At 48.4% G+C, this 14,255-nt stretch overlaps 2 protein-coding genes across 2 annotated transcripts in view; both read left to right on the plus strand.

Moving 5' to 3' along the window:
• The window catches only part of CAPN5 (calpain 5), a 97,003-nt gene that overhangs the window by 51,828 nt on the left and 30,920 nt on the right, over nucleotides 1-14,255 (plus strand). The window lies entirely within an intron of this gene.
• OMP (olfactory marker protein) lies at nucleotides 1,911-7,346 on the plus strand. The gene has a single exon (XM_081002493.1). The coding sequence runs from the start codon at nucleotides 2,442-2,444 to the stop codon at nucleotides 2,919-2,921; it is 480 nt and encodes a 159-aa protein (XP_080858619.1). The 5' UTR covers nucleotides 1,911-2,441; the 3' UTR covers nucleotides 2,922-7,346.

The following is a 14,255-nucleotide window of genomic DNA, read 5'->3' on the forward strand; positions in this document are numbered from 1 at the left end:
TAGATGTTCCCAAACTTTTGCTCTTGGTCCTGTCACAAACACGGCAGGTGAGGAAGCACCTTGATCTACACCTTGAATATTCAGCCACTCATTATTGAGGGGAACTGCATGGAACAGGTCTCCGTGTTTTGATTTCTGGGAATGGAGCTGAGAGATGACCTAACCTGGGTAGAAAACAGCAAAGACCTGATGAAGAGAGCACAGCAGAGGTTATATTTTCTGAGAATCCTCCGGAAAAACAATCTCTCAAAGGACCTGTTGATGGCATTTTACCATTGTACTGTGGAGAGTGTATTAACTTACGGTCTGTGTGTGTGGTTTGGGAGCTGCACGGCCAGGGAAAAAACAAAGCTGTCCAGGGTTGTAAAGACTGCGGAGAGAATAATTGGGTTCACTCTTCCCACCTTGGATCAAAGCTATGCTTCCAGGTGCCATAAGAAAGCTGCAGAGATAGCGCAGGATAGTGCACACCCCGGAAATGATCTCTTTCAGCTTCTGCCTTCTGGAAGAAGGTATAGGGTTATAAAGACCAGGACTAGCTGTCTGAGAAACAGTTTCTACCCAAATGCGATTTTGGTTTTAAATGCAGTATAAGGAGTCTCTAATGGAGTATATTGTATTTTAAAAATGGGGTATCGGAGTTTTTAGGGGGCTAACCAGGTTGGTATAGCAGGGATAGCAGGCTTGTTGGTTTTTGAATGTCTGATGTAGATTTTTCAATTTTGTTGTTCTGTATGGGACAATGACAATAAAGATTATCATATCGTAAGCTTGTTTTCTCCTGGTCCAGAGGGTTGGACCCGAACTGATGGCTTCAAGCTACAAGAAAGGAGATTCCATCGAAGCATCGAGAATAACTTTCTGACTTTCTAAAGAAGTGTGCATGCACGCGAAAGCTTATACCCAGAACAAACTTAGTTGGTCTCTAAGGTGCTACTGGACAATTTTTTAAATTTATTTCAACTTTCTGACAGCAAGAGTTGTTTGATAGTGGAATGTTGTGGCGTCTGCTTCCTTGGGAGGCTTTTAAGCAGAGGTTAGATGTCCACCTGTGACATATGATCTAGCTGAGATTCCTTCATTGCAGGGGGGTTGGACTAGATGACCCTAGGGTCCCTTCCAACTCTACAATTCAACAATATCCTACAATACAAACGGCCTCGGCCCAGTATCCCCGAAGGAGCATCTCCACCCCCATCGTTCAGCCCAGACACTGAAGTCCAGCTCCGAGGGCCTTCTGGTGGTTCCCTCCCTGTGAGAAGTGAGGTTGCAGGGAACCAGGCAGAGGGCCTTCTCGGTGGTGGCGTCCGCCCTGTGGAACGCCCTCCCTCCAGATGTCAAGGAAATAAACAACTATGTGACTTTTAGAAGACATCTGAAGGCAGCCCTGTTTAGGGAAGCTTTTAATGTTTGATATTTTATTGTTCTTTTAATATCCTGTTGGAAGCCACCCAGAGTGGCTGGGGAGGCCTGGCCAGATGGGCAGGGTATAAGTAATGAATTGTTGTTGTTGTTACAGTGGATGCTCGGGTTGCGAACGTGATCCGTGCGGGAAGCACAATCACAACCTGCAGCGCTGCGTCTGCGCACGCGTGGGTTGCGATTCGGAGTTTCTGCGCATGTGCAAAGTGCAATTTAGTGCTTCTGCGCATGCGCAAGCGCCGAAACCCGGAAATAACCCGTTCCGGTACGTCCGGGTTCAGCGCGGTGCGCAACCCGTAATTGCACAACCCGAAGCGCCTGTAACCCGAGGTATGACTGTATTATTATTATTATTATTATTATTATTATTATTATTACTGCTGCAATTCTAGTTTCATGTCAGAGTTTGACATAAGGAGTTTGCAGTCTAATATTATCAACTCTGGGGAAAGCGTCAGATGAACAGGACGCAGGGGGGAAGAATATGGGGCTGTTTCCAGCATGAGCCTAGGCTTCTTTACATGCGTCGATGCCATACGGGGTGAGCAGAGAGGAAACCTGCTTCCCCCTCCTGAATTTCCAGCATATGCCCCTCGCCCCTGCCCCATCCCGAGAGGCAGGCCCCATCCGGAGCACATAGGAGACCTCGTTTAAACCTGACTGAGAATGCCACGTGCCTCGTTTGGGAATGGTCACTAGGCGAGTTGCCAGGGAAGCTGACATCAGAGGCCGCATCCCCTATAGATTTATCGCACAGCGTCGGGATCCGTCCCTCGCCTGCAAATGAGGCGCGGGCACCCAGAGGAAAGCCCCTGAGGGTGCTTCGCGTCACCAAAGCAGGTTGCCTAGCACCGCTGGGACAGGGGAGGGCCGGCCAGAGAGAGAGAGAGAGAGAGGAAGAGTTTGCAAACAGTGTCATATTTTTCTTCCTAAGTCTCGGACGCTCGAAGAAAGACAGAGAGGCAGGGCTGAAGAACACGGCCGAGGGGAAGGGAGGAGAGGGCAAACCGAGGGTCTCGATGGCTTCAGAGGTGGCCGAGCTGGAGTTGCACTTGGTGCAGGACGTCGAACTGACCCGGTGCATGCGTCTGCGCGTCGAGAGCCTCCAGCAGAGGAACGAGAAACCGCAAGACGGGGAGAAGCTGCTGCAAGCCAACGAGTTCGTCTACCGGCTAGACTTCTCCCGACAGCACGGCCTCCGCTTCCTGCGCTGGAATGTGGTCCTGGAGAAGCCCGGCAAGGTCACCATCATCGGCACCTCCCAGCATTGGACGCCGGACCTCACCAATCTCATGCGCAGGCAGCTTCTGGAGCCTGTGGCCGTCTTCTGGAAGAAGGTGGGCGCCCAGGAGGTCGATTGGAACGAGGCTGATGCTCTGGAGTTTGGGGAGAGGCTGGTGGAGCTGGCCAGGATCCGGAAAGTCATGTATTTCCTCCTGGCGTACACAGACGGCCTGGAACCAGCCCAGCTCAAGTGCTCAGTTGTGTTCAAAGTCTGAGTCGGGCCTCTCTTGCCCTCCCAACCTCCTTAACTTCTCCTGTTTTCTCCCCTCTGCTGTCGACTCTGTGGCTGCTTTCTCATTTTCTAAAACAAAATTGCACCGCTTATTTTCTCCTGCTTGCCACAGGTGCCTGCCTCAATTTGGGAAGTCTGCTTATTTCCTTCTATTTGTTTCTTTGCTTCTCTAACTTGGAAGGCCACGCTTTTTCGACGCGCTTTCAACGTAGGATTCAGAGAAGCAGCTTAGGCGGCAAGGTTTCCTGCCGGGAAATGAGGTGCGTTTTCTGTTTTGAAGCTTTGGGACGGACGGACGCGCACACGGGCGCAGACAGACCGCCGAGTCGAGAAATCCACGCAACGCTGCTGCAAAAAGACCCCTTGGCAATCTCAGAAGGCGACGCAGCTGGGCTGGATGAAGCAAGGGCACCCCTGGGTGGTCGACTCCCATCTTGCCCCGATTCTTTACACCGGGAGAGCTGCGCATCTGCACAGCTCTGACTACCCTCCAGAGCAAAGGGTATATCAGTGGAGCCAAGGACCTCATACATGGGACCGTTCGGATTTTATTTTCCTTTTGCCTCTTTTGAAGCAAGCTGGTAGTCCTCATGGGTTCTGGGAGATATAGCTTAAAGTAAGGGGTAAAAGGGGAAGAGTCCAGTGATGAAGACTTGTTGACTTATTTCTTTTCATCTCCCCCCTCCACCGTCACCCCGGCAACCCTCAGTTAGAGCATTTTTATCACATATAGTGTTATAGATATCTCCGCCCCCCCTAAAAAACCCCCCACATATACAGTGTTTAGCATGAAGTAGGTGTTGTTGTTTAGTCGTGTCTGACTCTTCGTGACCCCCTGGACCAGAGCACGCCAGGCACTCCCGTCTTCCACTGCCTCCCGCAGTTTGGTCAAACTCATGCTGGGAGCTTCCAGAACACTGTCCAACCATCTCATCCTCTGTCATCCCCTTCTCCTTGTGCCCTCCATCTTTCCCAGCATCAGGGTCTTTTCCAGGGAGTCTTCTCTTCTCATGAGGTGGCCAAAATATTGGAGCCTCAGCTTCAGGATCTGTCCTTCCAGTGAGCACTCAGGGCTGATTTCCTTAAGAATGGAGAGGTTTGATCTTCTTGCAGTCCATGGGACTCTCAAGAGTCTCCTCCAGCACCAGAATTCAAAAGCAATAATTCTTTGGCGATCAGCCTTCTTTATGGTCCAGCTCTCACTTCCATACATCACTAAAACCATAGCTTTTACTAAACGGACCTTTGTTGGCAAGGTGATGTCTCTACTTTACAGATATGTACCCCCCCCCCCCAAAAAAAACCCCACACATACAGTGTTTAGCATGAAGTAGGTACCGCTTTGCAAATTGGGAGCCGAGGCTCAGAGAGAAGGACCTGTCTTCCTGGTGATCTGTGGCTGGGGGTGAATTAAGTCGTCCCCCCCCCCCATCACATTTCCCCTCTCCTGTACCCCTAAGAGTAAATTATTCCCTGCCTTTTGGAAACAAGAGAGCCTGCCCCAGTTGCACAAGGTGTATAAAATCTTATAAATGTAAAACTACTTTCTTAAAAAAAAAAACCACAACCATTTGCAGATAGGAGCTGTTGGAACTTACTGGAAATTTATTCCTTAGGTGGGAGGCAGAAATTAAAGCCTGCTGCTATAAAAACCAATATTTCTATGCATCTGAGAATCCTTCTGCCTGTGAATCTGGATTTTTATTTATTCATTCATGCGTTCCCTTGTGGCTGTATTTATTTATTATTTGTTTGTTTCCTTACGGCTGTAGCTCAATCCTCAATTTCTTCAGCTAGAGCTGGGACCGCCTTTCTCCCTGACACCTTTGCAGTCAGCGCAGACATTACTGGGCTAGATGGGTCTGGCTTGATTCTGAATCTTTGAGACATTTCCCAACCGCCCTGGCCGCAGGTGTTCAGTCGCTCAAAGCTTTTGATAATCCCATTGAAGAAACTGGAATATGAGCCCCTTCCCAGCTGGAGAAACAGAAAATAGAATGTATATTCCACTCTTATTTTTTTTTTTCAAAATATCAAAAGCAAAGATCTTTCACGGTCCCACGAGGCCTCAGTGGCAGTTTGTTTTCTCTAGCAAGGCTTCCCTGCGCGTGAGCATCCTTCCCCAAAGCCAAATGGAAGCAGATCCTTGCCACTCTGGTTCCTGTTAGGTTGTGACAAAGTCGTTGCCCCCTTTTTGTGCAGAGAGGGTCGAAGGGAAGTAAAGAAAAAGAGTGGAACAGAGGAGTTATTAGGGGAACAGGGCCCCAGATCTCCTGCCCCCCTTTAAAAAAATTATAATTATAAACTCGGGAGGCTGCCTTGTCGTAGAATTATAGCGTCGGGACAGCTCTTACCATCAGAAAGTTCTTCCTGATGTTGAGTCGGAATCTCCTTGTAATTTGAATCCACGGGTCTGGGTTCGAGTCCTGCCGTCCGGAGCAGCAGAAAACAAGCTCGCTCCATCCTTCAGGTATTTGAAGATGGCTATCTTATCACCTCTCAGTCTCCTCTTATTTAGGCCAAACCTACCCACCTCCCTCGACCGTTCCTCATCAGGCTCGGTTTCCAGACCCTTGATCATCTTGGTCTTTGCACATTTTCCAGCTTGCCAACATCATTCTTAACAGTGGTGTGTGTCCAGTTAACTAGGGGGACTAAGCTCGGCCCCTAAATGTTCCCGGCAAATTAGAGTATGAAAGTATTAAAACCTGCCACCTCCTTCCCCAAACCTGGGAAGCTTCTGCCTGGCTTAGGGAAGGAGGCACGATGCTCTTGCATGCAATGGCAGGACGTCAAAAATGTCACGTGTGCAATGTCGCCCCCCCCCAAAGCAGGACAAGTGGTCAGGGATGATGGGAGTTGTAGTCTCAAAACATCTGGAGGGCCGAGGTTAGGGAAACCTGAATTAACACATGCAAATTTTACGCCATAGACCTGCATCCCAAGTGCTTTGTTTGTTTGTTTGTTTGCAAAGCCCCTAGGGGCGGAGTCTTCCAAGGCCAGGGGGAGGAGCCTAAAACTTTCTCCTTGCTTTTTGTGTTTGTGCAAAAGTTGTCCTGAATGGGCTTCCGTAGCACCATGTCCTTGGTCGCCTTGTGGTGCCACGAGATGCGACTGCAACATGTGCACCTGGATGTATATATTCCGTTTTTTGGTGCTGTGGCTTTTGGGGGGGCAGGCCATTAGCTCAACACCTCCCTTCGCAGAGTGTGGGCCCTCCTAGATCTATGGCTTTCTGCAGCTCAGCTGCTGATTTCAATTTCTGCCAGTGTCTCTGTGAGCTTCTAGATCGCTTTATAAGTAATGGCGTTCATGAACCAGTGGCTTTCGTGTGCCTTGAAAAGTTCCGCAGTCTTCGGCCGGCCATCGTTTGCTTGCTCGAGAAACAATTAGCCCTTTTGGGAAATAATTGGAAAGGAAATGTGCCGTGAAGCTTGGCTCTGCTAACTTCTGTGCTGAGGGTTCATCAGAAGGTGGTTTGCCTCGGGGTCAGAAACACAATCCTGCCTCAAATGACACAACAATCTATGGCAATTGCACTTTTTAAATATATCGGCATTGCATTTAAATGCGCCCATCTGCAATGTAGCAGCCTGTACTCTCAAAGCTTCCTTCAGAATAACCTTTTTGTGTAAAAAAAATATTGTAATAAAAGATAAATATATATATATTATTATTTGGAACACAATTTCCAGCTCGTGATCTTTTTTTAAGGGTGAGGTCCTCTTTTGACTGTCCCTTGTTCGTTTCAGAATATCGGGGTGCTGCCTTTGCATTTAAAAACGACACCGGAATTGTGCCGTGGTTGAAAAACAACCGTAGCTATAACAACTACAGTGGTACCTCTGGTTACGTACTTAATTCGTTCCGGATGGTCCATACTTAACCTGAAACTGTTCTTAACCTGAAGCACGACTTTAGCTAATGGGGTCTCCCGCTGCTGCCACACCACTGCAGCACGATTTCTGTTCTCATCCTGAAGCAAAGTTCTTAACCCAAGGTGCTATTTCTGGGTTAGCGAAGTCTGTAACCTGAAGCGTCTGTAACCCGAGGCACCACTGTATAGGTTTTCTTAGTATATCGTAGAGCAGGAAGGGAGGAGATTCACTCGAGGCTGCTGTTCATCCCTGAAAGATGTCCTGTCCAGCCTCTGCTTAAACCTTGGGTAGCAGAGACTTGACCACAACCTTCCAAGCACCGGTCTCTTCCCCTGTCAATCAACTTTTGCCACTGGGAAGTTTCTTAACTGAACGCTGCCCTTCCATTCTAGCCGTTCTCTCTGGAGGAACGGAAGGCAGATCTGCCCCATTGCCTGTGGGGCATCCTGTCAGGCAGGGCCGGATTTAGGTTTGATGAGGCCCTCAGCTACTGAAAGTAACAGGGCCCTTTATATGTCCAGCTGTCCTTTGTCAGCAACAAATGGTTGCTGTTTTTTGTGTTGAATGGGTGGCGCTGTGGGTTAAACCACAGAGCCTAGGACTTGCTGATCAGAAGGTCGGCGGTTCGAATCCCTGCGACGGGGTGAGCTCCCGTTGCTCGGTCCCAGCTCCTGCCAACCTAGCAGTTCGAAAGCACGTCAAAGTGCAAGTAGATAAATAGGTACCGCTCCGGCGGGAAGGTAAACGGCGTTTCCGTGCACTGCTCTGGTTCGCCAGAAACGGCTTAGTCATGCTGGCCACATGTCCCGGAAGCTATACGCCGGCTCCCTCGGCCAATGAAGCGAGATGAGCGCCGCTACCCCAGAGTCGTCTGCGATTGGACCTAATGGTCAGGGTTCCCTTTACCTTTACCTTTACCTTACCTTTATATGCTAGATGGTAATTTATGGACCTAATAGGTATCTCAAGCCATTTGCACATGTTGACATGCAACCAGTCCATGCAGAATGGAGGCACTCTATATATAAAAAAGGTAAAGGACCCCTGACCATTAAGTCTAGTCTCGAACGACTCTGGGGTTGCAGCGCTCATCTCGCTTTACTGGCCAAGGGAGCCGGCCTTTTTCCACATACAGTTTTTCCGGTCATGCGGCCAGCATGACTGAGCCGCTTCTGGCGAAACCAGAGCAGCGCACGGAAACGCCGTTTACCTTCCCGCCAGAGTGGTACCTGTTTATCTACTTGCACTTTGACGTGCTTTTGAACTGCTAGGTTGGCAGGAGCAGGGACCGAGCAACGGGAGCTCATCCCGTCATGGGGATTCAAACCGCCGACCTTCTGATCAGCAAGCCCAAGGCTCAGTGGTTTAGACCACAGTGCCACCCACGTCCCCTATATATAGAAATGAGCAAACCAGTGATATTTTAGGGAACAGGCTAGCAGGTGGCGCACATTACTTACATCATAGGAGCCTGCAAAACACAAAACACTGCTGTATGTAGGTTTTATTTTATTTGTTTTTTATCTTACATTTTGGAAATGTACATCCAGTGTTTTTTTCCTTTAATTTTTTTGTGGGGGCCCCAAGAGAGTGGGGCCCTAAGCTGTAGCTTGTTTAGCTTATACGTAAATCTGGCACTGACCGCCAGAGTACTTGAAAGAGGCTGTTTTGTCTCCCCTTAACTTTTTTTACGCAGGGGTCTGGTAGTCAGGTACCCTGAATGCAGAGGTTTGCGATTAGGGGGCACGGGGGGGGGGATATTTTGTTTCCAGAGCCCTTCTGAGCTCACATCCGCATGGTACCTTTGAAGCATTCCGGCTGTAGCTTCCACCAGAGATTCCAGAGATTTTTTATGTGAGAATGTCGGGAATTGTATTTAAAAACAAAACAAAAAACCATTTCTTTCATTTTTAAAAATCACAAAGAAAGCATCAATTAAACGTTACATCCAAGTATTCAAAAATAAAAGTAAAAAATACATAAAAGGGAAAATATAAAAAGGGGGGGAAGGGGAGGGAGAGCACAAAAAAGAACATATACACAAAATTATTCAAAGGATACAAACAGTAATTTGAAGATCCTATATGCCAGGTTCTCTGAAAGAAATACATTTATAATCTTTCTTTTCTTTCTTTCTTTCTTTCTTTCTTTCTTTCTTTCTTTCTTTCTTTCTTTCCTTAAGTCATTATCTTTCTGTTCCGGAAAACTAGTTTCAATCCCTGCTATATTAGTTGACTTCCCTCGATCTCTCTGCAGCTTCAACACTTCTCTTAAGTAACAAATATTCTGTATTTATTTATTAAAATCAAGTTTTTTTTCCGGGAATTGTAGTCCTGTGAGGGGTTACCTAACAAGTCTCAGCATTCTGCAATTCCCGTGATTATTATTTTTTTGAGGGGGGAAGCCTTGACAGGCCCTCTCTCCCTGTTGAAGACAGCAGAAGTATTTTTTATGGCTCCAACTGATTTTTACACTTATTGCACACTGCTTAGAGGCTACAGTGCTAAGCGGTATGTATTTAAATAAATAAATGCAACGCCCCAGAATCTCTGACCATTGACCATGCTAGTTTGGGGGGGTGGGATGGATGGGATTTCTAGTAATCCACCGACATCTGGAGTGGCACAGATTTGCCCCATCCTTGGTCTGCAGCGACATTTGCCCCTGAGATGCAGATGTGGCTCATTGGGTTTCTAGGGGTCGTGGTCACAAAGCCACTTCCGAGCTTGAGAGGAGGTGGGGTTGCGGGCTTCACACCCTCCCCACGTGTGCAGGGGCTGGCTCTTAGCCCCCGCGAGACTAGGGGAATCCTCGGACGCTTCATCTCCCTTGCCAGCCGATCGGCTGGCCCGGGAGGCGTGGCCCGCACTATTTAGGGCCGGCGCGGCAGAAGATTTCCCTTTTCCCACGCTCCAGCTGATCAGGTTTTCCCACCCGCCTGCCCTTTAAGGTTTCCCTTTGACCTTGCTATGGACTTCGGTTGGTCGCCGTCAAGGGGCCTGGTACGAATTTTTTACCACTCGGCAAATTGGCACCGGCCATTGGGTTTTTCGCCTACCTCGTAGCAAATTGTCACAACTTTCTCGGCATTGGCGGTTAGGCATTGGTAACGGTATTGTTATGCAGATGGGGGGGGGAAGCGCCATCACCTTCCCCCATATCAAAGGGTAGTCCGAGAAAGGATTCTGGGGGGTGTTGCCCGTCCAAAGCCTATGGAAGTGTGGGCCTAAGGCACACTCCCGAGCAGTGACCCCGGGGGAGTTGATGTGCCTCAACAGGACTCCCCCTACTGGTGGTTAACCCTTGCCGGTCTTCAAGCAATCAGGCTGAAGCCGGTTAGTCGATAGGACCAATGCCTAAGCCAATACAGCTCAATTCCTGCAATCAATAAAGTTGTGGCCTATTTTGCCCATTAACCTAAAATACTGCTGTCTTGTGTCTTTATTTCTGAGGGGGAGGCGGGAACTCGCCACGCAACGATCGCCGTGCAAAAAAAGATCCGCGCATTCACTTTAAACTCTCCTTCCTAGAGGAGAGGAATTCCTTTAGCAATCTGAGATGACGTTTTGGTTTCCTCCCTGGGACTTCGTAGTCCTTTGCTTAAAACATAAAATATGCCTTAAATTCACTTTAATTTTAGATTGGGGTTCTTTTAGAAAGCGATACTTTAAAAAGTCTTGTTGTTGTTTTCTTACACCAAAAAATCATTTTAAAATTTATGTTTGATTTGATTTTTTTAGCGATTTGCTCCATTTCACCATGTTAAGGCTGTCCTTTGACACACAGCTCAAATATTTTTGCATTTAGCGAACGGTTACAAGAGTGCAGAGCTCTGTTTTTAATTGAAACACACCCACCCATGCAGTGAATCTTTCTCCCCCTTTATTAATATATGGCTCTTGGATATCGGCATCAATATTAAACAGATTTCTTCTCCGTATGCCTCTCTCTGGCATTGAGTGGGGCATATTTCTTCTGTATTTACAATGCATCAGTAGCTAATGGACTAATGGACCTTTTAGGGGTTACGTTTACAATGGATTTGCCCCCTTTCTCTGACCGCAAGAAGCTATTAGCGATTCCACATTTGCTTTTATCTAGATCTTCCTGAGAGAGGGCTAGGAATCTTTCAGCCAGTCATTGCTAGTATATCTGGCGCTGCCAAGAAAAGCGTTTTTACCCTGCCCTTCGGCCGAAAAAGATTATTGGAGCCATTCGCAGTTCAGTAACAAGCAAGGCCATCTCTGCCACTCAGGCATAGGTAAAGGTAAAGGGACCCCTGACCATTAGGTCCAGTCGTGGCCGACTCTGGGGTTGCAGCGCTCATCTCGCTTTATTAGCCGAGGGAGCGGGCATACAGCTTCCAGGTCATGTGGCCAACAGGACTAAGCCGCTTCTGGTGAACCAGAGCAGCGCATGGAAATACCATTTACCTTCCCACCAGAGTGGTACCTATTTATCTACCTGCACTTTGATGTGCTTTCGAACTGCTAGGTTGGCAGGAGCAGAGACCGAGCAACGGGAGCTCACCCCGTCGCGGGGATTCGAACCGCCGACCTTCTGATCGGCAAGCCTTAGGCTCTGTGGTTTAACCCACAGCGCCACCCGCGTCCCATGCCACTCAGGCATACAATCTAACAAAAAGGGGGAAATGAATGAGGAAGAAAGAGGGAAACAAGCAAACTTGGGTTCTTGGAGTGACTCATGGTCCAGTAACAAACAATACCATCACAGGCTCACAATCTTAAAAAAAAAAGGCACGAGACAAAAGGAAAAAATAATGAGGAGGGAAGAGGAAAACAAGGAAACTTGGGCACTTCATTCTTGATGCGGCCAAGATTCTTACAATAAAGGTCTTGACAGACCCCAACAAAGTTGTCGACTGCTGCAGTAACCTTCCTCAGTGCAATGCAGCTGGAATTTATTGATCTTTGCTCTTCTGGCTGGAATCTGCTGGTTCCTTTGTCCTGACCCCCATAGCGGTTCCAGCGTTAGTCAGCGAATATGCCTGGAACATTTTCCAAGGCCCAAGCCATAAGGATGTGTGCTAAGTCCCTACCTGTATTCATTGTATACGTACGATTGTGTATCATCTGACCCGTCTACTGCAGTTATTAAGTTTGCAGATGACACCACCATAATGGCTTTAATAACAGGTGGAGACAAATCAGCGTATAGAGGGGAGGTCCAAAAAAGATCTCCATGGTGGCTAGGGAACAACTTGCACCTTAATATCAGCAAGACAAAGGAGATGGTGTTGGACTTTGGGAGGAAGAGAGGAGAACTAGCCCCGCTGTACATCGGGGAGGGCTGTGTGGAGAGAGTCTCTTCCTTTAAATTCCTAGAAGTTTATCTCAGTGAAGACCTTAAAGGTAAAGGTAAAGGGAACCCTGACCATTAGGTCCAGTCGTGACCGACTCTGGGGTTGCAGCGCTCATCTCGCTTTATTGGCCGAGGGAGCCGGCGTACAGCTTCCGGGTCATGTGGCCAGCATGACTAAGCCGTTTCTGGCGAACCAGAGCAGCGCATGGAAATGCTGTTTACCTTCCCGCCAGATTTATCCCGCCTATTTATCTACTTGCAGTTTTACATGCTTTCGAACTGCTAGGTTGGCAGGAGCAGGGACCGAGCAACGGGAGCTCACCCCATTGTGGGGATTCGAACCGCCGACCTTCTGATCGGCAAGTCCTAGGCTCTGTGGTTTAACCCACAGCGCCACCTGCATCCCTTAGTGAAGACCTTACTTGGAAAACAAATACAACCCAGGTGGTTAAGAAAGCCCAACAGAGACTCCATCTCCTCAGAGTATTGCGGAAGAACGATGTCAATCAACATTTGATGATCTCCTTCTATCGGTCCACAATAGAAAGTGTCCTTTCCTACTGCATCACGGTGTGGTATGCTGGTTTGACATCATCTGATAGGAAGTGCCTACAGAGGGTGGTGAATACAGCACAAAATATTATGGGCTGTCCCATGAATCCGCTGGATGAAGAAGCGGAAGAACGTTGCCTCAGGAGAGTGAGGAAAATTCTCAGGGATGATTCACACCCTGGCCGGCACTTTCTTGATCTCCTGCCCTCGGGTAGAAGATATAGAAGCATGATAGTCGCACCAACAGGGTAAAGAACGGCTTCTATCCGTGGGCTGTTAGGCCACTGAATGAAAAGATAACAACAGGGCAACTGACTTTTGGGTTTGGTGGGTGTGCGTCAGTAAACGAGGGGAATTAAGACTAAGAGAGCTGAGTGGGGGGTGCTTGTGTAATCTCACTGTATACAAGTTGTACAAGTGACAATAAAGTATTTCAGTTCAATTTCAATACTGCTTGGTTGTTTTTTTCCCCAATGCAGTGCCTTTCGCGAGCCCAAGGCATCTTGCAAAAACAATGCAAAATTGACCCGCCTGGAAAGAGAGACCAAGTTAACAAGCCGAGGATGGCAGGTGGATTAAAAGTGTCACAAAAATAGAGGCCAGCGAGATCAGTTCCTGAGAAACGTAAAAGGTCTCCCACCTACTGTGAAATGCTTTCCTGGAGGGAGGGATCCAGTGGATTCCCTGGGGTTTGGAATTACACCATGCAGCTGCAGCAACGGGCATAGACTGTTCACTAAATCTGACCAGCTGCACTTCAGATGATGGTGGTATAGAATCATAGAATAGGGGAATTGTAGAGTTGTAAGGGACCCTGAGGATCATCTAGTCCAACCCCCTTCAATGCAGGAATCTTAGCTAAAGCATCCATGACAGATGGCCACCCAACCTCTGCTTGGAAACCCTTGGGGTCCCATCAAACCCTACAATTCTATGATCTGATTGGATAAGGCAGGCTTAAGGTGGTCCATGAAGTTTATGGTCCTATTCGGTGGGCTGGTGTGGAGGACTCCCTGGTCCTGAATGGGGTAACTGTGTCCCTGAAGGACCAGGTGTGCAGCCTGGGAGTCATTTTGGACTCACAGCTGTCCATGGAGGGGCAGGTCAATTCTGTGTCCAGGGCAGCTGTTTATCAGCTCCATCTGGTACGCAGGTTAAGACCCTCCCTGCCCGCGGGCTGTCTCGCCACAGTGGTGCATGCTCTGGTTATCTCCCGCTTAGACTACTGCAATGCACTCTACGTGGGGCTACCTTTGAAGGTGACACGGAAACTACAACTAATCCAGAATGCGGCAGCTAGACTGGTGACTAGGAGTGGCTGCCGAGACCATATAACACCAGTACCGAAAGACCTACATTGGCTCCCAGTACGTTTCCGAGCACAATTCAAAGTGTTGGTGTTGACCTTGAAAGCCCTAAACAGCCTCAGTCCTGTGTACCTGAAGGAGTGTCTCCACCCCCATCATCCAGCACTGAGGTCCAGCGCTGAGGGCCTTCTGGCGGTTCCCTCCCTATGAGAAGTGAAGTTACAGGGAACCAGGCAGAGGGCCTTCTCAGTAGTGGCG

This window comes from Podarcis pityusensis (assembly GCF_964106645.2).
Source record: "Podarcis pityusensis genome assembly, chromosome: 4".
Lineage (NCBI taxonomy): Eukaryota > Metazoa > Chordata > Lepidosauria > Squamata > Lacertidae > Podarcis > Podarcis pityusensis.

Coding starts and splice junctions, on each gene's coding strand:
- OMP (XM_081002493.1), top strand. CDS start 2,442: ATGGCTTCAGAGGTGGCCGAGCTGGAGTTGCACTTGGTGCAGGACGTC.